This window comes from Panthera leo, chromosome F3, assembly GCF_018350215.1.
Source record: "Panthera leo isolate Ple1 chromosome F3, P.leo_Ple1_pat1.1, whole genome shotgun sequence".
Taxonomy (NCBI): Eukaryota; Metazoa; Chordata; class Mammalia; order Carnivora; family Felidae; genus Panthera; species Panthera leo.
Genome location: NC_056696.1, coordinates 23371310 through 23396459, shown reverse-complemented (window position 1 = coordinate 23396459; position 25150 = coordinate 23371310). Strand labels below are relative to the sequence as shown.

The following is a 25150-nucleotide window of genomic DNA, read 5'->3' as shown; positions in this document are numbered from 1 at the left end:
AAATTAGGCTTTTGATAGCAACCTTGTGGGATTATTGTGATGATTAGAAATAATCTAATACTAAGTGGGTGCTCAATAAATGGTAGCTGATTCTATTATTGTTACTATTGTTATCAGTATATATTTTTTCTTCAAGGCATTAAGCCCATAACCAGTGTGCACTCATTCTTACCTAGAACTTTTATTCCCTTGGTTCTCAAAATGACATTGAAGTATCTGAAAGGTGACGGTTGGCGGAAGGTATGATCCTTTAGTACCCTACAGCCTTGTTAGGTAGTGTTTCCCCTGAGGCCATTTGCAGCAGAATTACCTGGTTGTTTGTTAAAAATACAGATTCTTGGATCCTGCCACAGATCTACTGAGTCAATATATCTAGGGATGAAACCCCTGTAATCTCCACTAAAATTTGAGAACCACTATATGAGGTGCTTTGGAGACCCTGTGGGGCTCACAGAGGGCAAGGCAGCTGACTTGATCTTGACCAGAACCTTCCAAATTTCCTTATTATGTACCCCCATTTCTTTAAAATCCAAATTTTGTTTGTCTGTTTATTTATTTATTTAAATTTTAGAGAAAGAGAGAGAGGGCATGAGTAGGGGAGAGGGGCAGAGGCAGAGAGAGAGAGAATCCCAAGCAGGCTCCATGCTCAGTGCAAAGCCTGACACCGGGCTCAATCCCAGGACCTGAGCTCAAATCAGGAGTTAGACACTCAACTGACTGAGCCACCCGGGAGCCCCTATGTACCTCCATTAATAAAATCTTTTATATAATGTAATACTAATGTTTATGTATTTATACATTTATTCATAAATTATTTACATGAGCCACTATGTTAAATATCATATATAGTATAAAAGAAAATAGAAATTTTAAAAAGATGACAAAAATTTTATGTAAAAATTTTAATATTTTCTTAAAACCTACTGGATCGTATGATATACACCTAGCCTGGTGTATGTCTCCCAGAGACCACTGGCCAAACCAGAAGTGATCACTATGTTTGTGTTTATTCAATTACTTGTTAAGTAAACATTTACAAAATTCCTTCCAAGGGCTTCAGGGCCTCACTGTGAATGATCATCTCTTTCTGTTATATTGAAGCACTAATAACATCACTACTTCATTGTGCACAAGGTTCTGTGGGTAGGAGGGTTCAGTTCATCTCCTTCAGGTAGTAGAGTGGTGCGGCATCTAGTTCAAGGCTATACTGAAAATCACAAATCTGTACCTTAACAAAATATTTGGGATTGGAAGAAAGTCCAAGATAATCTTGGTATGTCATTAAGAATCTAAGAAACAAAGTGAAACAGATAAATGGCCCTCACTGAATTAGACAGAGCACCCTCTTTGGGAAGGCTGTGTGGTACTGTGGGAAGAACACTCGACTTGGTTTTGGAAAACCTACAGGTGGGCATGTGTGTCCGTGCTTCTTTCCTTACTGGCTGTGTGACCTTCTGTAAATTATTTACTCTCCTTGTGTTTCTGTAAACACTCCTTTGTAAGACAAGGATAATAACGCCCTTTCTGCCTACCAGACATAATTGCTAGCACAATCAAACTGTTCTCTTTTTGATAATGATCTTGTAGAATTCCAGGCTTGATCCATCAGCTGTCCATTGCTATACATTTATTGAGTGCCTGATGGATATTCCAGAGTGTCACCAGGTAAGTAGAAACTCACTTACCTTGATTGTGCTAGAACAAGCAAGTTTTTATTCTCCTGAATTCAACAACTGCTCACCTTCTATCTGTAACACTTCTGTGCTCACAGAGGTTAAGAGAAGTGACTTCAAAGCCTGGCTTTAATGCTCTGACATTTCATTTCCTTAAGCCTTCATTCCCTCATCTGTAAAATAAAGATAATGATATTTATCCCCCAAATTACTCTGAGGAATATCTGAGATAATTTATGTGAAGTCCTTGGTGCAATTGAAACATAATAAAAACTGAATGATGCTTATTACTTAAATGGCAAATACAGTAGGGTACTCTTTCAACATTTTGGTAAATACAAATGGCAATTTGATACAACTGTTCAGACTGGATTTCACTTGGTGCTTCTAAAAAACCAAGTGATTTGACCTTACATCTTCTATATGATTACCTTTTTCATACTGGTCGTTGCAAATGAAGTTAAAAGGTTTCTTTTAACATTCAGGTAGGGAATGAATAATGACCAGCTTGATAGAATAGAAATTTTTATTATGTTTTGGGCTGTTGTAGATTTGAGAACTGCTCCCAAATGAAGACTTAATATTTCAGACATAGAAATAAAAGGAAAAAATATTTCTTAAAAAAATTTTTTTTTTAATGTTTCTTTATTTTTTGAGAGAGAGAGACAGACAGAGTGTGAGCAGGGGAGGGGCAGAGAGACAGAAGGAGACCCAGAATCCGAAGCAGGCTCCAGGCTCTGAGCTGTCAGCACAGAGCCTGATGAGGAGCTCGAATCTCAAAAGCCGTGAGATCATGACCTGAGCTGAAGTCAGATGCTTAACTGACTGAACCACCCAGGCGCCCCCAAAAATATTTCTAATGTAATAAGATGTAATCATGAAATCATGAAGTAATGAGCCGGTAGTTTGTATGTACCACAACAAAGCTCTGATCTTGATTTTTAAACTATGTGGCACAAATCTTACCCTAAAATTTAATAACAACAGATTTTTTTTTTCTTGTTACACAAGCTATTGACATAGCTTAAATGACTCACTAAATGACTCATGATGCAATGGACTGGCATTTCCTTCTTCCTTACTTAAACAAAGATGATTTGATTATACAGGCACATTTTGGCTGACCATAGCTTACCTTCATAATAGGCCTGCAGCTTAAGAAATGCCCCCAAAGACTGACCAGTATTTATTTCTGAGTTAATTTAAATGCAGTTTTCCTAAATGTCCTAAGTATAAACCTAATCTTTGAAACAAGGGTCTTCTATTGCCTGAGTTTGAGGCTGATCTTCTGTGTTGTAATTTGTCTTGGTGTCTTACTCTGCTTTCCTATCACTATAGGCTCATAGTGGCATAGAGTATTAGAACAGGAAAGAACCTTTGAGATCTAACTCTCCTCTCTCACTTTCACATGTGAAAACTGCCATCCAGTCAAGTCAACCATTTTCATCAGCTTCAGAGTAGAGAATAGACTCTAGGTCACAACTCTGAGCTCTCTGTTCATGGTTTATTTCTACCCAACTCATCTTCTTTCAATTTCTCTGACTCCTGACTTAATTTTTTTTTTTTTTTTTTGGTTCAGTTGTATAAAAAAGTGTGGGAAAATTGGATTAAACTGAAACATTATGTTCAATCCCTTCTCTAGAATAAGCCTTGATGTGTGAGTGGAAACACTGGTATTTCAAGGTTCGCACTATTGAAGTGTGGCAAATTGGCCATGGACATGCTATTGGATTTGGCTGCACACATCCTATTATATCTTTGGCACTGGGGCTCTAATAAACTGCATACAAAATTGTCTCCAATATTAGTGAATATTCACATTGAGAAATCATGTTTATTTCTCCTTTTACATTGCAGTGTGACTTTATGTATTCCTTAGCGAATTAATTACACTGCAGTTCCTGAGCCAAATTCAGGATTTTATATATATTATAAAATATTGACTAATAAATTATATATTAGACCCAAAAATCATTATTGAGCTTTAGTTGAAGAGAGCTGATCTGATATCCTGAGTTGTAAACATTGTATAGTAATAGCGTATTTCATATTATTGAAACAGAAGATGATTATTTAGCAAAAATAAATAAAAAATTCAGCAAAAAAGGCAAAGTAGGTGTATGAATATAGCATCAGATTGGTGTAAGACAGGATCCTAGAATTATGTGTTTATAGAGAAAAATGGTATCATGGAGATTTGGATATACCAGATGAACACAGTCTAGATGTTACAATTTCAGGGCAGAAAATTGTGAACAAATAAATAATCCCAGAACCAAATATGCATTATTACATATCAAGGAGCAGTGTAAAGTGTGAGGAATCTGAAATTTCTAGAAAAATGTAGATTGTATCCACTACCTTATTTCTTTAGCCTCTGTACTTAAGTTTCTACTTCTTTACTCTTCTGAAACTGTTTTCAGGAAAGTCACCAATGAGTTGCAATTTGCCAACTTTCTTCTTCAAGGAATATGACGTTTGACACGACTGTCTACTTCCTCCTAAAAACCCTCTTCCTATTTGCTTCTGTGATGTTGCTGTTGCTGTGGAATAGGTTGCTGCTGCTTATTTCTTTCCTTCACTCATATCATAAACATTGATATCCAGTATTTCTTACTTGGTCCTTTTTTTTATAATACAACAAGAAATCATGAACATACAAAATGAACCAAATTACATGTGTCCATAGAAGACACTGCTAATTGATTTTGGCAATTTTCTCTCATCTCTGATGCTATCCTAAGAATTCTCAAAAATGCTTTAGGAAACCACCAAACTATCAGAGTTCACATATGAGAGGAAAATCTTTTTTCCACTCCTGTTTTATATATCCATCTCAGAGGAGCTCATCTGTAGTCATGACTTTAATTCCAAAAATCCTGGGGCTTATTCGTTAGTGTCTCTGGTACCCCGCACAGTGCCTGTAGAGCATGGTTTGGGTTGAATAAATATTTGAAGAATAAATGATAAAATGTTTGATAAGCTAACAATGCCTAAGTATGTTCTGACATATCTTGGGTGCTTGAATATAATTAAAATTGAATTGTAGTGAGCATAGAGAATATACAAAATAGTGATGATATTACAATGAGGTATGTACGTGTTGAGAAATTTTATTTCTGAACAAAAATCACTTTCTATACAAGACTTTATAATTATTTTCAAATAAGTAAACTTAAGATCTGTTCAGTAATAAGAAACACCCAGGGGAGATGTGAAAGCTTGCATTGGGGGTTTGAAGAGATAGTAATAAGCTAGTCCAGTGGGATATTTTCCTCAAAGTTGTAAATTCTAGTTCAGTGGCCAATGAGAATAAAATGTGCTTTCTATTTATTCCTAGCCGAGCTTAAAGTAATAACACATAATTTTGCACTGTACTTTGTAAACTTGTGAGAGAACTCTAAATCTTCAATAATCAGAATTGCGGCCTGATTTGTTTCTGAACATTAATAATGTAAATAAGTCACTAAAATGCTTACTATGAAGATGCTTCCAATAAAACATGTTTAAAGGAGGAGAATAAAGTGTTGTCAACTTGGATCCTGCTTTTTCTCTTTTCTCATTTTCTCATTTTTAGATTGATCTGTAAAGGAGGATTGTTATGCAGTAGGGAGTATTATTCACTGAGGTCATATTGCCTAAATTTTATTTATTTGTATTCCACCTCTACCATTTTTTTTTCTGTTTTATGAAAGCACAATAGTATTTAGCACATGGTAAATAAGTGTTGGATGTTACAGTTATATATTACCAAAGATGCTTGGCTTGAGTTGGGGGTGTGAAGTGTACATTTTTCAAGACATGTGATGGTGTGGTAGTTCTTGGGGGCTGGGTTTGAAGCCCAAAGGGTGAGCCACCAACTCATACTGCATTTATGCTAGTGTGCATTCAATTTCAGGGTGTAACCAGAAAGTGGAAGCACAGAGGTGGGGTAGAAGAGCCCAGGACAGGCGGGCCAACTTGTGTATGATTAATTTTCTAGTGGAGGTGTTTGCAGACTTTTTTGCACAAATCAATATTTGAGGCTTCGTAGGCCATATGATTTCTGTTGTAATTACTCGACTCGACTGTTGTAGTGCAAAAGCAACCACAGACAACACATGTTCCAATAACATTTAATAAAAATCAGTGATGTCCTAGATTTCTTCCAAGGGTCATAGTTTGTAGACTTCTACTCCAGTGGTGTGGTTTTGGTGCTCAATTAGTTTTCTTAAGTCTACATATTATTTTTAATCTTATTTTATGCTCTGTGTGTGCCTATGTGTTTGCCGTTGCTAAGTCATTAATTTCTATCTTTCTCATTTTTAACGTGGACTGAACTTTAGTTTGCTCTAATGTAGGTGCATTCTTCTGGACACTTTCTACCTCATCTGAGATTTGTTTCTCCTCCATTCAGAGCATGGTTTATGAGCTGCCTAATGAGATTAGAACTACATGCAGTCTATTGGAAGACCTGAGCCCCATTCTCTCATCTGAGATTTTGATAAATTTTCTATACTAAAGATCAGTCAGACTGGTTGGGAGTGCATTTTATTCCTGGACAGATTCTCTCGATCTTTAGTTTATTTTCCAGTTCTTCACGGAGTCCTGGAAAATGGTAAAGCCTGAAGTGTTAACTCCTCCTGAAATTACCTGTGCACTCCATTGGTTCACATGTCTCTAAATTTTGGGGATGGGGTGGGTTGGGGAGAGAGGAGAGAGGTGTTGGCAAGACTTTTCTGGATTTTTCTGACTCAAAGTATTAATTCAATATTGCTTCTGGGGACTAGGAACAGGATTAGTAGACACTCAATTTCTTTTATTCCTATTTTTTTAGATTTTTCTTTTCCTTTCTTTCTTTCTTTATTTTTTTTTTTTGATGTTAATTTATTTTTGAGAGAGACAGAGTGTGAGCAGGGGAGGTGCCGAGAGAGAGAGAGGGAGAGGGAGACACAGAATGGGAAGCAGGCTCTAGGCTCTGAGCTGTCAGCACAGAACCTGACGCGGGGCTCAAACTCACTTTCAGGGTGTGTGCAAGATCATGACCTGAGCCGAAGTCGGAGGCTTAATCTACTGAGCCACCCAGGTGCCCCAAGATTTCTCTTTTCAAAGTTTATGGCATAAGCTTAGACCCTCTCCTTGTTTGGTAATGGACGGCTTTTTTTCTTCTTCCTTTTCACATTGCTTATGTGCCTATTTTGTTTGAGAGCAGAGTGGTATGGTAGCTAAAGACACAAGCTTTGGATTTAGACTGGTTGGGATTAAATCTCAGGTCTACCTGAGCTTCAGTTTCTACATCTGTAAGTGGGGATGATAATAGTGTTGGTTTTCAAAAAGATGTACTATCAAGTGAGTTAACATGTATAATGCCCTTAGAATAATGCCAGGTGCATTGTAAGCACTATTCATATTTTAATTATTGATACATATTTTTGATTTTTATCTGAGCTTTCTCAGATACTGAGATAGATGATTGTGCTAGTTGGTTTACTCTGCCATATTGGCCTTCAGCTTGACTATTTTTGAAGCTCTATAGTCATTCTTTATTAGAAATTAAACCTAAAAAGCTGATACCAAACTATCATAATCACTTATGGACAGAAGCAGCAGAAAGAAAAAAGGGCCTTTAGTACATTTAATAGATAACTAAATTGGAAAGGGTTAGCCTTACAACTGTTTATAAATGAGATTGACTCATTTTCAGCTCTGTGTAGCCTTGATTTATTCTGCTGGCCTGGCTCATAAGTGACTTGACTTGTTTCAGAGCATATACTTCCTATTTTGTTTTGACTGTTTGTCTCACATCAGGCTCTTCCAAATCCCCTCCCTGACCTTGTCTTTTGGCCACAAATGCCTCTTCTCATCTCTTGCCACCTGGAATGATGTTGGTTCCACTCTTTCCACTACTTTTCATGTAAAGGAAGTGTTTGTATTCCTGGGTCTAAATGTCAGGCAGAGAGATTGGTCATTGCTTGCTATGTTTTCACCCAATGTGTTAGATGTAGACTGGTTCCTTCCTTTACTTAGATTGTAAGGTTTAAGGTGAATGGATCCTATCAAAATCAGAGCTACAGGCTTCTTAGAAATCTTTTGGCATTTAAGGACTGGTGGAACATTTTCAGCAGGTTGCACTAGGGACTTGGGATTTACAGATAGGTTCAGTTTTTGTTTTTGTTTTTAAGTAGTAGTAAAAATTTTAATTTTTTTATTTTAATTTTTTATTTGCACATAATTGACACACAGTGGCTAGAACTAGTTTTGTATAGATTGTTTAGAAGTTCTTCTCTCAGTCCTCTTACAGTATGAGTTTTTGTAATCTTGAAATTATATTGCAACAAAATTGAAGTAAACAACCCTATTTTTTCTGATAATCAGCTTTATTCAAATGTTTTCAAAAATTTACATCTGAGAAGAGTCAGTGCAAAAGTTCAAATCTCCCAGATACTCATACTGGCTATAGGTGAACTCAAACTTCCTTTTAGTTAAGCAATGCCCCTGGTCAATTGTGTGCTCTACATGCATTCCTTAATCTTCACCACCACCATCCCCACTGTGATCCAACAAATATGCCTGTCTTTGTGAAGCTTACATTCTAGCAGGGAACAGGAAAGGGAAGGGAAGGGAAGGGAAGGGAAGGGAAGGGAAGGGAGGGAAGGGAGGGAAGGGAAAGGAAGGGAAGGAAGGAAAGAAAGAAAGAAAGAAAGAAAGAAAGAAAGAAAGAAAGAGAAAGAAAGAAAAGAAAGAGAAAGAAAGAAGAAAGAAAGAAAGAAGAAAGAAGGAAGGAAGGAAGGGAGGAAGAAAGAAGTCTATTTTAATAAAAGGAGCATGGCTGAATGGGGATGAACAGTTAAATTAATTTTTTTTGTAAAATGAAGATCAAATAGAAACTCATTTTTGTCTCAATCTTTGATGAAAATATATCTCAAAAGTGTACAGCTACTCTTCTACTTTAATATTGAACATGCAAAGGTTAGCTTGACTCAGTGCTGATCCTGGGACTAATCTGAAAATCAAAGAATATATTTGATAACAACATTTTTGTCTTTGTTTTCTCTTAAAAATCGATTTTTTTCATGAAAGAAAATGTGTTTCTTGAGTTCTGGTTGAGGGTTTGATATTTTTCTCTCAGCTCTTGTTTATATGTTACCACAGAATGAGGTGTGACACAATATTTAGTCAGTCTGAGTCACAGTGGCTCGTGAGGTCGGGAACGTTAAGTCAAGGCTTACTATCTCCAAGTTTCTGTGTATCCAGTCTACGTGAGACCCCAGTGATGAACAATTTTTTAAGTTCTGTCTTGCTCCAGTATATTAATATGAATATGTCAAAAATTGAAAGAATATTAACATGCTTCTTTAAACAAATTAGGCAACATTTCAAGTATTCAGAGTTATTCTGGAAATAATATAACAGACTCTCAAGTTCCTTCAATCCAGATTTACCACAGGATTTGAGGACTTTTAAATCCTTAAACAAATTAAGTGTGAAAGGTAGATGTGTCTGTGTCCCCTTAATACTCTTCCCTTCCCTCTCTCCTTAGAAGTCATTGTTCTGAAAGTGGGATAGGCATCACTCAGCTATTGCTGTGTGTAAAAGTCACTCCAAACAGTGGCTTAAAACAACAGCCAGTTATTATTGATCATGAGTCTACACATCAGCTGGGTGGTTCTACTGATATGAGATAGGGCTCTCATATTAGGGAGGCTTGCTCATGTGTCTGTGGTCAACTGGCAGGTCAGCAGGGAGCTGGCTTGTGATGGTGTGGCCTTTATCATGTGTTTGGAGGTTAGCTGATTGTAGGCTGAAGTGATGGGATTGGCTGGCCATGGGTTGCTCATCATTGATTAAGCCAACTCAGCCTTATTCACAAGGTAGCAGAAAGATTCTAAAAGGGAAAATAGAATGGAAATGTGTAGGGTCTCTGGCAAAACGTTGCTTCCATTGCATTCTGTTGGTGAAAATGAATGTCACAAAACACCAGATTGAAGAGATGGGAAAATAGACTTTGCTTCTTGGTAGAAGTAGTGGTAAATATTGTAAGGGGGAATGGATGTCAGGAGGGGAGGAAGACTATGTCTTTTCTGTGATCGGCTACATAGCATATGTATTTTTTCCATGTATGTGTCTTACGTTTTTACTAGATGTGTTTATATTTGTAAGTAATATTTTGTATTATTATAAAAATTAGTACATAGATATTCTATTCAATATACGACTTTTCACATTGCTTTTTAAAAAAATTCACAATGATGTTTTTGAAATTTACTGTTATAATGAATTTAATGTATATGATATCACAATTTATACATTCTCTTGTTGGTGGCCATTTAAATTATTTCCCATTATTTTTTGCAATCACAAGCAAAGCTGCAATGAACATACCTGTATGCAATTTTGTGTGTATATATGAGAGTTTCTCCAGGTATATATATATATATATATATATATATATATATATATATATATATATATATTTTTTTTTTTTTTTAATGTTTATTTATTTTGAAAGAGAGACTGTATGAGAGGCAGAGAGAGGGAGAGAGAATCCCAAGCAGGCTTCATACAGCATGGAGCCTGATGTGGGCTTTTATTTTAAGAGTGTGAGATCATGACTTGAGCTGAAATCAAGAGTTGGATGCTTAACAGACTGGGCCACCCAGGTGCCCCTCCACGTATATTTCTAAAAATGAACCTATTAGGTTGTACCATACATAACTTTTCAGCTTTATTGGATATTGCCAAATATTTCTCCAAAGTAGTTAGACCAATTTACATACCCCATCAGGATGTGTAAGTTTCATTTCTTCCTACATCCTTATGAGTTACACTTTCTGTTATAAGAAATATTTTTATTTTTTGTGGAGCCAGTTGAAGAGTGCTGTCATTTTAATTGCATATCATTTAGTAATACTGAACATAGTTCATATGTACACTGGCCAGATAAATTTCCTCTTCTGTAAATTAATTGCCTATTCATATATTTCAACATTTAAATTTTATTTTAAATATTAAAAATGTTTCCATTGGATTATTTTATTAGTGGTAGTTAAAAATATATAAATACTGGAAACCCATCCTTTTTCAATTATATATATCATCTTTTTGATTGTGACATATCTTTTAACTTGATTTATCATGTTTTCTGCTATGCAGGTGCTTTTTAATGTTAATATAATCAAACATTTCAGTATTTTGCTTTAAGGTTGTGCATTTTCTCCCTTTTTTAAATTTTATTTTAAGTTTTTATTTTAGTTCCAGTTAGTTAACATGCAGTGTTAGATTAGTCTCAGGTGTACAATCTAGTAATTCAATGCTTCCATACATCACCCCATGCTTTTCACTACAAGTGCCCTCCTTAATCCCCATCACCTATTTCACCCATCCTGCTACCCACTTCCCCTCTGATAGCCATCAGTTTGTTCTCTATTATTAAGAGACTGTTTCTTGCTTTGTCTCTCTCACATTGTTTTTCCCTTTGCCCATTTGCTTTGTTTCTTAAATTCCACATATGAGTGATATGGTATTTGTCTTTCTCTTATTTTTCTCAGCATTATAGTCTCTAACTCTATTCCTGTCCCTGAAAATGGCAAGATTTCATTCTTTTTTATGGCTGAGTAACATTCTATTGCATATATCTGTACCATCTCTTCCTTCTGTATTCATCAATCAATGGACACTTGGGCTGTTTCCATGTCTTACTATTGTAAATAATGCTGCTATAAACTTAGGGGTGCATGTATCCCTTTGAATTAGTGTTCTTCTGTTCTTTGGGTAAATACCCAGTAGAGCAATTACTGGATTGTAGGGTACTTCTATTTTTAACTTTTTGAGGAAACTCCATTCTGTTTTCCAGAGTAGCTGCACCAATTTGCATTCGCACCAACAGTGCATAAGTGTTCCCTTTTCTCCACATCCTTGCCAACACTTGTTTTTTCTTGTGTTTTGATTTTAAACATTCTGACAGGTGTGAGGTGATGCTCATTTTAGTTTTGATTTGCATTACCCTAATGATAAGTGATGATGAACATCTTTTCATGTGTCTGTTGGCTGTCTATATGTCTTCTGTAGAAAAATGTCTGTTTATGTCTTCTGCCCATCTTTTAATTGGATTATTGTTTTTTGAGTGTTCAGTTTTATAAGTTTCATTTATTTTATTTTTTTTTTAATTATTTTTTTAGAGAGAGCATGTGAGCAAGGGAGAAGGACAGAGGGAAAGAGAGAGAGAGAGAAAGAGAGGGAGAGAGAGAGAGAGGGAGAGAGAGAGAGAGGGAGAGAGAGAGAGAATCTCCAGCAGGCTTCACGCTCAGCATGTAGTCCAATTTGGGGCTCAATCCCATGACCCTGGGATCATAACCCAAGCCAAAATCAAGAGTTGGTCGCTCAACTGACTGAACCACCCAGGCACCCCTGTAAGTTCTTTATATATTTTGGATACTAACACTTTATCAGATATGTCATTCACAAATATCCTGTCCCATTCCATAGGTTGTCTTTTAATTTTGTTATGGTTGTGCATTTTTTGTCATGTTGAGAAAACCTTCCCTACCAGGATGTCATAGATATATTTTCTTATATTTTATTCTAAGGTTTGAAAGTTTTTCTTTTTGTGTATAGCCCCTTAATCCCTCTGGAATTTACTTTGTGTATGATGTAAAATAGGCATGTAATTTTATCTGTTTCCAAATAGAAAGCCAATTTTTCTGGCACAAGTTATTAAATAATCTTTTCTTTTTCAATGATTTGTGATGCTAATGTGTCATATCCCAAATTCCCATGTAGACATGGGTTTATTTCTGGGCCATTTATCCTATTTGATTGGTCCCATTTCCATCTCTGTACCATTGCTATACCCTTTTATGACTGTAGCTTTGTAGTAAGTTTTATATCTGGTAGGTACTCTCCTTTGCCCTTGCTTTTTCCTATTAAATTTAAGGGCAGCTTGTCAACTTACAGAGTGGAAAATTCCATGCAACAAGGAAAAGTAGAATAAGGTAAGGGGGATTGTGAGTGCAGGGGAAACTTTACGGTATTAAGTAGGGTGATGTAGATAGGCCTCACTGAGAAGTAAGACTTGAGGAAACACAGGAAATAAAGAAATCAGGCAAAAAGTTTTATTGGGGAAGAGTCTTATGGACAGAAGGAACAGTCAGTGCCAAGGTTCTGAGCCAGATGTGAGTGAGAAAGAACAAGGAGGCCAGTGAAGCTGAAGGAGAATGAACATGGGGAATAGCACTAGGAGTTGAAGTCTTGTGGGAACCGTAAGTGCTCCTGGGGAGTGCTTATGAGGGGCAGTGAGCCACTGTCAGGATACTGGCTTTTGTTCTGTGTGACATGGGAAGCCATTGCAGCATTTTGAGTGGGGTTGGGACATAGTCTGCCTTAACATTTAAAAGAATCGCTCTGGCTCCTGTGTTGAGGATTAAAAGTAGGAAGTAAGTGCAGGAGCAGGAGAGCAGTAATGGGGCTGTGGCAATAATCCAGCGGTGGCTTGGACCCAGCTGCCTGCAGTGTCGCCATGAGAAGTAGCTGGATTCTGGTTCTATTTTACAGGGAGGGCCAATAGGATTTCTTGGTGGATTGGGTGTTGGGGTGTGAAGAGAGGAGTCAGGATGACTCCCGGGGTTTTGGCATGGGCAATTGGAAGAAAGAGTTTCTGTTAACTGGTTAGGGTTGTGGGAGGAGCAGTTTTAATGAAAGATCAAAACTCAGTTTTGAGCATGCTGAGTTTGAGATGCCTATTAGACATGTAAGAGGAGCTGAGTCTGGAGTTTAGGGGAGAGGTTCAGGGTGGGGACATAGATTTGGGAGTCATCGGTATACATCTGATATTTAAAAGGTGAAGACCAGATGAGATCATCTAGGATGGGAGTATAAAAGAGCAATGGTCCAAAGACTAAGCTCCTGGCTAAGAAGTCAAAGAAACACTACACAAGGGACCTTTTTAGAGTGATGGAAATGTTCCAAAATTGGATTGTAGGATTGTGGTTGTGTGACTTTAAATTTACTTAAAAAAAAAAAAATCACTGAAGTAGACACTTAAAACGTGAAGTTTATGGTATGTAAATTATGTCTCAACAGCCTTAGCTGTTAAAAACATACATTTAAAAAAAGTAGTCAAATGGCTGAGGAGGTGCCACTGAAGAGTATTTGGGAAGAAGTGGCCAGAGTTAAGGGAAAAAATAAGGAACCATGGAATTCTGGCAAACAAGTCTGTATAATCTTCATTCTTTGTGTTAATCCCTCTTTGTATCCTTTCTCTACTGTATTTTTCCTAGCTAAAATTGGGTAAAAGAAATTAAACATTGTATAGCTTGCGTTTGCTCAAATATGTACTTAATCCAGGTTGACATCCTTGTTCTGCCAGCCTTTTTTGGAGCAAGTGCCACACAAATTCCCTCAGATTAAAAAAAAAAAAGACGGATTAATATTGGAGGAAAGGGGTAAGGGGGAGAAGGGGTGACTTCACGCTGAAGCATCATTGCTAAGATGGTCTCTACAGGTGTAGAAGGAACAAAGGAGGGTAGAGTGATCTCGGTCTGAGTTCCAGAGCCCTGGGCATCCCCTGTAGTGGTGGTCGGCTGCTTTGTAAGTAGAGAAGCAAAGTTTACAACAGTTTAAATGGACATGAAATAAATGCAGAAAATTCCACGGCAGTGACTTTTCCTGCTTTTATATAGAGCCTACGACATGTAGGTCAGGCTTTGTGACTTTGGGAACTGATGGGATAAGAGGCACCAGCAGATACCTATCTTCTTTCTAATGTAAGGGCTCCGGTGGCATTATGCAAAGCAGCGCGGGGTTTTTTAATCACTGCTCCAGTGGAAGCCTCCACTTTAAAGGGTGCGGTATGTATGAAGTCATTTCTTAGAAGTGTACTTAATAAGGGAGGATTAAAGAGAAGCAAATACAATTCTCAGGATCCAAATAACCTGCAAGCAAGCACAGATTTGAATTGTTCGTTTTTCTCCATGTGAGAAAGTATGCAAAAATCTGAGGCCCAAATAGGGAAACTCAAAAGTGAACTCAATATTTTTGAGCATAAAATGTAATAGGTGAAGAAGCAACCATGTCACAGATGATAAAATAAGTCAGAAGAATTCATGCCAACCTTCTACATCTTCTACTAGATATTAAGAGTATGTTTCTGGATGGTGAAAATAAAGGAGATCTAGAAAATAAAGATCTAGAGCAGGACCTGGATAAAATACCTACATTTTAATAGATTGGAGTTTGGAGCATTTCACTTTCACTGCTATATTAGCATGAAAGATTCTATTTATTTTAGCACATCTCATTCAAGAAGTTCAAAACTAATTATGTGTGGGTTATTTTGGTTAGAAAAAAACATTTATTGCTTTTTCTAATAAACAGCAGTTTATTAGAAATCACTACAAATCACAGAAACCTTTTTTTAATTAAAAATTATGTTTAACGTTTATTTATTTTTGAGAGAGAGAGACAGAGCGCAAGCAGGGGAGGGGGAGAGAGAGGGGGACACAGAATCCAGAGCAGGCTCCAGGCTCTGAGTTCTCAGCACAGAGCCTGAGGCGGGGCTTGTGAGATCATGACCTGAGCCGAAGTTGGATGATTAACTGACTAAGCCACCCAGATGCCCGTTTTTTTTTTTTTTTTTAAGTTTATTTATTTATTTTGAGAGAGAGAGAGAGAGAGTGCGGAATGGGCAGAGAAAGAGGGAGAGAGAGAGAAACCCAAGCAGACTCTGCTCTGTCAGCACAGAGCTCGATGTGGGGTTTAAACTCACGAACCACGAGATTGTGACCTCAGCCTAAACCCAAGACTCGGATGCTTAACCGACTGAGCCACCCAGGGGCTCCCAAATCACAGAAACCTTTTAAAATTAATTGAAACATATGGCCATTTTATTGCTTTTAATGATTATTTTTGAGAGAGAGAGAGAGAGAGAGAGAGAGAGAGAGAGAGAGAGAACAGGGGAGGGGCAGAGACAGAGGGAGACACAGAATCTGAAGCAGGCTCCAGGCTCTGAGCTGTCGGCACAGAACTGTTAGATCATGACCTGAGCCAAAGTCGGAAGCCTAAACCGACTGAGCCATCCAGGCACCCCACATGTTGCCATTTCATTTTATCTGAAGAAGACCTGCCATCACAAAGGAGTAGGAGAGCTGGTCTACTGGGCTCTCAGGCAGGGTCTGTCTGCATGGGGGGTGGGCAAGAAGGAGAGGAGGGTTTAAAATGCCCAAAGGTGTTTCTAATAGGAAGGTGGTAGTTGAAGAGAAGGGGTTCTGTTTGAAGAGTGGTAATTTTTTTTCCTATTCAGTCCTGGGAGGGACAGTTCTGCAACTGTGTCCTGTGGCAGCACAGGAACCATCCCGAGAAGTAACTGCTTTGTTTCCTAGGGGAATAGTCTTTCTGGGGGCACTCAACTGCTAAGTGAATTTCTCCTCTACGCTAAGCCATAGGGACAATACCCTCCCCTCCCCCCAGCCCCCCCATACAGGCTGCACCTGACCATGAGTGAGTTGTCTGCAACAGTCAGTGGGGTTAGGCAGCGCAGAGTGGCCTGGTGGTTGCGGGTAGCCATTTCCTCATCTATCCACTTAGAATGTGTTATTGAGTGCCATCTGTGTGCCAAGAACAGTGTTAGAAGCTGAAATACAGCAACAACCCAAGCAGACACCTGCCTCCATCACTTAGTAAACTCATATATAATTAGGACTTGTGTTGGGGTGTTGACAGCACAGAGCCTGCTTGGGAGTCTCTCTCTTTCCCTCTCTCTCTGCCCCTCCCCCCCCACTCTCTTTCTCTCTCAAAATAAATAAATAAATAAACATTAAAAAAAGAACTTGTGCTAAGTAATGCAAAGGAAAGGCATAGGGGTCTGTGATAGAGCAAATGGGGTGAGGTGGCAGGACAGGAGCCTAGGGAATAGGGTGGCTCAGTGTATAAAAGGGAAGAAGAAAGGCACAGTGAAGTGGCCTTGTGGCCAGGCAGTTATGGTGGCATTGCCCAATTTCCCAGGAGGAGGCCTGCCCCGAAGGAGCAAGAGTCTAAGAGGAAGGGCCACTTTGAGAGTGCAAGCTTGCAGGGGTTAGCATCAGAAGGAGCATGGGATGGGGGTGGGCCTGAGGTCTGCACAACACAGCTCATGTATAAATGCACAGGGGAGGGGGGTGCTGCCATTCCTGCGGCCTAGGGGTGTTCACACCCATTCCCAACCCCATCCCCCCCCATTCCCCAGGGGGAAGGAAGGTTAGTTTTTTTTTTAATTGCAAAAATAGTTACATACTTATTTGAAAACAAAAAATCCCCAAACTCCAAAAACAATATACAAATGTGCATAAAGCAAGAAATAATTAAGTTCTCAAAAATAAGTTTTTGAGAACTCAGTACTCCTTCGAGGATTAACAGGTGTTAACTCACTTAATCCTCAGGATACTGCCTCAGATACTACTTTCCCTTACCCCCAGTGTGGGCATATAAGGCAGACAGAGAGAGAAAGTAACTTGCTCAACACAGAGCAAAAGTGGGAGTTGGTATTGGAGCTCAGGCAGTTTGTACTGGTTACAGTCACGCCATATTAACTATTCTCTTGTCCATTCTTGTCTCCAAAGAAGAAATATGTTAAAAAATACATATTTCTGGGCCTTACCCCGGAGCTATTGAATCTGGATCTTTAAAGGTGGGTCCCAGGAATCTGCATTTTTAACTTGATCCCTTGTAGTTTTTTCTGTGTATGCTACAGACCAGCACTGGGGGATAAAGGATAGTAGGAAACACTTTTTCAGCTAGGGGAGTAAACCCTCATAATTTAATAACTGGTTATTAAGTAAATTCAGTGGTCATCTGGAAGAAGCCTGTAGATGGACACAGGTTGTGTGTGTGTGTTGTATGTTACTATACACATACATGTGAGTGTACATATACATGTGAATAGTATCCAGAATCAGAAAACAGATAAAGACATAAATACCCTGAAGACAGTAGATATGAGATGCTCCGAGGCTACCAGTGGCCAGAAAGCTGGGTGGTCAGAACTAAAATGTATACCATATTGGTTATTAGTTGAGATATTTATAGCTAATTGTGTAATAAATTTAGTTTATTAGTTTGCCTAGAGTGTGATTTAACAAAACAACATCACTAAGTCATTTGTTTCCCCTCGTCGTAACTGAGTAATACCACTTAGGGATAGAAGAAATTCCTGATCCATTCGGGGTCTGTGATAGGGCCTGGCCGGGAACAGCTACACAAGGACACTGCGTAGGCAGCTGTAGCACAGCACAGGGCGAGTTACAACACAGCCATGGAGAGATGCAAAGGTTACTTTGTTTCTGTTCCCTTTCATTGGGTTCAGGATCTTCTATTCAATTTTACACATTAAAAAAAAAAAAATCCAGTTCACGGATTCGCTTAGGGTGAGCTCCTGAGGCCAGGATTTAAAGTCCAGATAGAAATGAAGGGCGCCTGGGTGGCTCAGTCAGTTAAGTTTCTGACTCGGGCTCAGGTCATGATCTTGCAGTTCATGAGTTACAGCCCCGTGTTGGGCTCTGTGCTGACAGCTCGGAGCCTGGAGCCTGCTTCGGATTCTGTGTCTCCCTCTCTCTAAGCCTCTCCCCTGCTCGCACTTTGTCTCTCTCTCTCAAAAATATATATAAACATTAAAAAAAAAAGTCCAGATAGAAATGAGTCCCAGTGTCTCTCTCCCTGCATGACGCTGGGTAAACATAGGTACACTCAGATTCCTGGGTTATTGCTTTCTTTGACTCCTCATGAGCCACCATCCTTCAGTTAGACAATTTATACTTACCATTAAAACAAATACTGGCTTCATGGCTCTGTGAGGCAATTTTTAAAAGCCAGGAGAAATGGGCAGTAACTTGAAATCATTTATTTAAAGAGAAGGAATTAAAGGTTAATGAACAAGAAAGACCCCAAAAGGACATCATCCATACTCATGATGGTTTTGCTTTTTGTTCCTCTTTAATTCTGCCTGGTTTTATTTTTGGAATAAGCTTCTAAGATGTTCTTTACATTGTCTTTTTTACTTTAAACCCCCTCCCCCTTCAACCTTCCTTCCCAATTTTCATTGACTGTCATTTTTATTTATGCCTTTGGATTGCAAAACTCAGTGGGGATGTTTTCTTCTTTATTATTTGGGTATTGTGCTGTGCTTCCATCTGTGTCTTATATTTTCTCTTATTTTTCATCATTTGTCTCAAATTCTGTTGATACCTCAGGCCACTGAGCACTCTCCCATTCTTCTTCCTTTTTACTTTTCGAGTTTCCACATGAGATTCCACCACCTGCCCCTCCCTCCCCCACAGGCAGCTGTGGCACAGCTGAGTTTTTCATCACGGATGCCAAAGAATTTATCCGTGCTTGAGTGGCGGCTCTCCTGATGGACAGTGGCCCTCTTGTGCAGCTCTCCTATCTCTAAAATGCAGGGTGAGGCCATCGTTTTCCCCATATTTTATTGACAGATAAAGTGATGAAGATTAAATAGCGTTCCCAGGAACAAGCAGTGAGTCAATAATAAGTGTTTTGCCAACTACCTGCCCATTAGAAGTTGGTCCGTTGACAATATTCTCCTTATATAATAAGTCTCAAACATAATAAGTACTCTTCTAAACACAAATGACAGCCTCATGAAGACCGCAGTACAGGCTCCTGGGAGGATTCCCTGCTTCTCTGCCCTCCAGCCACCAGAAGCATTCTCTCTTTCCTCAACAGGCTCAGATGCTCAGCCCACTCTCCTTTCTTCAAGATTTATTTAGTTTTGAGAGATAGAGAGTGCAAGTGAGGAAGGGGCAGAGACGGGGGGGAGGACAGAAGATCCGAAATGGGCTCTGCACTGACAGCAACGAGCCCATTGTGGGGCTCAAACTCACGAACTGTGAGATCATGACCTGAGCCAAAGTCGGATGCTCAACTGACTGAGCCACCCAGGTGCCCCAGCCCACTCTCCTTTCTAAGCTGAGATCCTGTGACCTACTTTCTCCTTCCCTTTAATAAAACAAGTATCAGATATTAGAGTTTCCCAAAGATTACTGAGCACTTAATTTGTTCATGTACATTTTGCTGAAGGTGTCTGTTATCTCCAAGTTATACATGTTTAATACCGTATTTTAAGACCAGTATCAAGCCCTGGAGCACCATCTCTTGGTTCTGTCTGTTCAGCCTTTGAAAATCCCGTAGAATATGCCTCTGGGTTCACCTGTTCCTAGTTTAGATGTCTTGGATGTCTGGCGGTGCCATCAGTGTTGTGTGTGGACGCTGGGTATTTCTGTGTGACTAGATAGGAGCGTTGCCTGTGGAGTGGACAGGTCTGCTCTCCAGCATCCCTGGCGGCTTCATTCCTGCAAATGTTTTGCCCTTTTGCTCCAGGAAGTTTGGCGAAGAATGGTCCCTTCTCTGTTCAAAATGACAGATCTATTTCTGCTATGTGTCAGTGGAGCTTGTTTTATAAACTTAAAAATAGCCTCTAGCTTTTATTCTCATTCTTCTTCTCTTCTCTTCTTCTCTTAGCAAGTCATTGTATTTGCTGAAGGACGTAGAAGTCCCAGCATGGGGGTGGGGGTGTGGGGCATGGCACAGTGAGGAGGTAAAACTATAAGTTAGAAACACAGCAGCAGAATGGAGGGAAGTGAGGACAATGCTTTCCTCTAGAAAACAAAACTGTTTCAAGTTTTTAAAATTGATCAGATAGCCATGCTTATTATTTATTATAATGACATAAATAATAGCAAAACACCATGTGCTTTTCGTGTACTAAATCCTATACTTAAGATGTGTCCTTCATTTTTTTTTTTTAACCTCATTTTACAGGTGAGAAAACTGAGGCTAGAGAATTTATGTACCTTGTCCAAGGCCACACAGCCAATAAATGGCACAGCAGGTTTCAGACTGAGGTGAGGATGGCGCCCCAGCCCCTCCTGTGCCACTTCCTGCACTCGGATGTGGTCTGAGAGGTCCAATGGGAAGAACTTGTTGCTATAAAATAGAACATATACAATAAACGCACAGAATCTGAGCAATCTGATTTCGTGTACAATAAATGTAGATGGCGGTACACAAATGACTTTAATTATTTAAATTACGTGCACTCTTACACAGTCAAATCAAGTTTTTGCTGTTTATTTCCTCATTTTGTGAGTTTTCAAATATCTTCAATTACCACCAAAGTGAATACTTTCCCTGATGCCTGGAAGGTCATTTCAAGTCTTATGCAGTGTGGATGTGGTGAAAAGTCAAAGGCTCTCTATGTTTAGGGGATTTGGTGTTGTCAGGCAGTTCCCCATTCATCCTTTCCGAGATCACACTGTGAAAAAATCATCATTCCAATCCACAAGTATTCAAGGTTTGTCATGCTACTAGATTTTTACAAGGGCATTGATTCAGAGGTTGAGCTTCGGCATTTCATAGGCCATTGCTTGCAGTTCCTTTTCTGCCGTTTGTAGTTCTGGGACCTTAGCTGTCTGTGTTCTAAACTTTGTTTTCTCATCTGTAAAATGGGTATACCAAGAGTGCTTAGTAGGGTTATTAGGATTAATAATGGATTAATGGTTATTAGGATTAGGATTAGGTTATTAGGATTAATTAGTAATTAATAATGAGCTAAAGTTGAAAACACTTAATACACTCCTTGATATAGTGAGTGCTCAATAAGTGTTAGCTGTTAGTATTAAAGGTAAAATACTAATCATGCACTTTATTATACAGTGAAAGAAGATAAGAAATAGCTGAATGGATTCCCTGAACTGTGTGATATTAATTTAGGTTTTTTAAGGGAACAATGTTGTAGTCTATAAATTCTGTAATGAAATAGAAGTATGTATTCTGAATGGATCCTTCTGAATTAGGACATTAAAAATTGGGAGCACCTGGGGGGCTCAGTCAGTTAAGTGTCCTACTTCAGCTCAGGTCATGATCTCGTGGTTCATGAGTTCCAGCCCTGCACTGGGCTCTGTGCTGACAGTGCATAGCCTGCTTGAGATTCTCTGTCTCCCTCTTTTTCTGCCCCCACCCTTTTTCTCTCTCAAAATTAATAAATAAACATTAAAAACAGAGAGAGAGAGAGAGAGAGACAGAGCATGAGTGGAGGAGGGGCAGAGAGAGAGGGAGACAGACTCTGAAGCAGGCTCCAGGCTCTGAGTTGTGATAACAGAGTCCAATACGGGGCTTGAACCCAGGAACGGTGAGATTATGACCTGAGCCAAAGTCAGATGCTTCACTGAGCCACCCAGGTGCACCTAAATATTTTTAAAAAGTGTATGTACATATGTGAACTCATCACAATGTACACTTTATCTTACAATTTTATTTTTCAATGATACCTTTGTAAAGCTGAAAAAAACACAAGAAAGTAAATATATGGTTATAAAAAAATCATCATGTTGTAAACTTATATACTGCAATTTTATTTGTCTATTATGTCAATAAAACTGGGGAATAATAAATGATAAGAGAAAAAGGAAAGAAAAGGGAAATCAAAATGAATTGAATCTACCTGAAAGCCATTTGCTGATATTTTTATTTCTTTTTAAAATTTAATGTTTATTTGTTTTTGAGGGAGAGAGAGAGTGCACATGCATGGGGGAGGGGCAGAAAGAGAGGGGGACGGAGGATCCAAAGTGGGCTCTGTGCTGACAGCCTAAATCAAGAGTTGGATGCTCAACCTACTGAGCCAGCCAAGTGCCCCGATGTACGTTCCTATTTTAAAATGATTACTACAATAAGGTTAATTAACACCCCTGTCACCTCACCTGGTTACCTGTTTTGTGTATGTGTGTGTGGTAAAAATGCTTACATAAGATCTATTCTTTTAGCAACTTTCGAGTATACAATACAGTATTATCAACTGTAGTCACCATGCTGTGCCTTAGCTCCCCACAACTTATAACTGAAGGCTTCTGTTCTTTTACCAACATCCCCCATTTTCCCTCCTCTTCAGCCCTCAGGAGCCACCATTCTAGTCTCTGTAACTAGGAGTTCAACTGTTTTTTCATTTTGTTTGTTTGTTTGTTTGTTTGTTTGTTTTTAGATTCCACATATCAGTGAGATAATAGTGTCTGTCTTTGTCTGGCTTATTTCACTTGGCATAATGCCCTCTAGGTTCATCCATATTGTAAAAGGCAGGATTTCCTGCTTTCTTTTGGATGAATAACATCCATTGTATGTATATACCACGTTTTCTTTAGTCATCCATCCATCAGAAGACAGTCAGGTTGTTTCCATGTCTTGGCTATTGTGAGGAATGCTGCAGTGAACTTGGGGTGCACATAGCACTTTGAGATCCTGATTTCATTTGGATAAATACCCAGAAGTGGGATTGCTGGATCATATGGTAATTTTATTTTTAATTTTTTGAGGAATCTCCGTACTGTTTTGCACAGTGGCTACACCAATTTATATTCCCACCAACAGTGCAAGGTTTTTTTATTTTTTATTTTGGGGGGGGGGTGTTGACAAGTATTTTGATGTGGATATAAGAAGATTTCAAACTCAAACTTTAAATCTGGGTGAGCACTGCTCTTTATCCCCAGAGTTTAGGTTAACATGAAGGGAAACTTTATTCTCCATTCTGGATGGCTTTTTTGGAAATATCTTCAGGCTTGTTTCTATGTTTCAGAACCAACCACAAAGTTTGTCTTTCCATTCTGACAAACCAGCAGACGTCATCTCCAACGTCATCTCTAAACAGGGACCGAGGGGACAATTTTGGTGAAAAACTAAGCCCAAAGTATGTACGAGACACATGTGGAAACGTACATGAAACTTTCAGGATGGTAAAGGAGGAACTTAAAACACGAGACTTGGATGTCTAAAGCAATCAGAAGGCTGTGCCTTAAGCAGAAAGAGAAAACTCTGTTTTATTTACTTGTTTTTTAAAGTTTCTTAATTTTGAGACAGAGAGAGAGTGAGAGGGTGCTATCAGTGCAGAGCCTGATGGGGCTCGATCTCGATCTTGCAAACTGTGAAATCATGACCTGAGCCGAAATTGAGTTGGACCCTTAGCCAACTGAGCCATCCAGGCACCCCAAGAAGTCTCTGTTTTAAATTGTACTGATTGAGGGGTGCCTGGCTGGCTTAGTCAGTGGAGCATGAGACTCTTGATATTGGGGGTTGTGGGTTTGAGCCCTATGTTGGGTATAGAGGCGGCTTAAAAATAAAATCTACAAAAAAATAATGAATAAATAAATTGCACTGATTGTTTTCAGTGTTCTTTTAATTATGCTGTCCCATTCCTTATGTCATCTCCTAGTTCTGCCAGTCTGATATCTGAAAACAGTCACTGTAGGAATATTTGTGTCTGGTAGAAGATCATAAGGCCCTTGAAACTATCAGGAGGGCCTTACTCATGATAAATTGATTCATAATTTAGTTGATTACCTTGAAGATGTTTTTAAGGGAACATGGGAAAAAGTACCCTGTAAAGTTATGAATAACCCTTAAAATAAACTATATAAGGGTCTTAGCCTTAAAGGAGTGATTCTCCTTATTCTGCATGGCTTTACGAAGAGTGCATCATACTGATGGGAGAGCAAAGGTAGTGTGGCAGAGGGAGGATCTCTCTAATCACCAGTGATGTTTTGGGTGAGCAATGGGCTTTCTTGGGAACTAGTGAGTTTCTAGTCACTGGGCATTCTCAGTGTGACCTGTGCATTTACTGTCATGGGTGTTGTAGAGAACCTTGACGAGATCAGTGATGTTTTTCTCTGTCTTACAAGTGTAGGGGAGGAGTTTTTCAGAAGCTACATGATTTGTGATTTCACAAGTGATTAAATGCAGACATACATATGAGAATCCAGCATCTAGCTATCTCCCTTGAAAATGGGCATTACAAAAAGATTTGTAAAAATGTGAAGTGAGGCCATTCTTGTAACTAAGTTTTGTTTTGCAAGATTGTTATTTTTCATGAAAATGTTATCTATGTCAACATGAGCTATATTTATTACTGTTTTCAATGAATTACTATATAAATATTTTTAACATTCCTCAGTTTTAATCTCTAATAGGGTAGGTACAAATAGTTATCATTCACTCAGGAAACCATCAAAACCCTAGAGGAGAAAGCAGGAAAAGACCTCTCTGACCTCAGCCGTAGCAATTTCTTACTTGACACATCCCCAAAGGCAAGGGAATTAAGAGCAAAAATGAACTACTGGGACCTTATGAAGATAAAAAGCTTCTGCAGAGCAAAGGAAACAACCAACAAAACTAAAAGGCAACCAACGGAATGGGAAAAGATATTTGCAAATGACATATCGGACAAGGGGCTTGTATCCAAAATCTATAAAGAACTCACCAAACTCCACACCCGAAAAACAAATAACCCAGTGAAGAAATGGGCAGAAAACATGAATAGACACTTCTGTAAAGAAGACATCCGGATGGCCAACAGGCACATGAAAAGATGCTCAACGTCGCTCCTCATCAGGGAAATACAAATCAAAACCACACTCAGATATCACCTCACGCCAGTCAGAGTGGCCAAAATGAACAAATCAGGAGACTATAGA

General features: G+C 38.8%; 1 protein-coding gene across 1 annotated transcript in view; it reads left to right on the top strand.

Moving 5' to 3' along the window:
* Positions 1-23355, top strand: part of LOC122211525 (actin cytoskeleton-regulatory complex protein pan1-like) — a 78765-nt gene extending 55410 nt beyond the window's left edge. Inside the window, exon 4 of the mRNA XM_042924773.1 lies at positions 23260-23355. Coding sequence (XP_042780707.1) covers positions 23260-23355 — 96 coding nt within the window. The remainder of the gene's footprint in view (positions 1-23259) is intronic.
* Positions 23356-25150: the final 1795 nt, after the last annotated feature.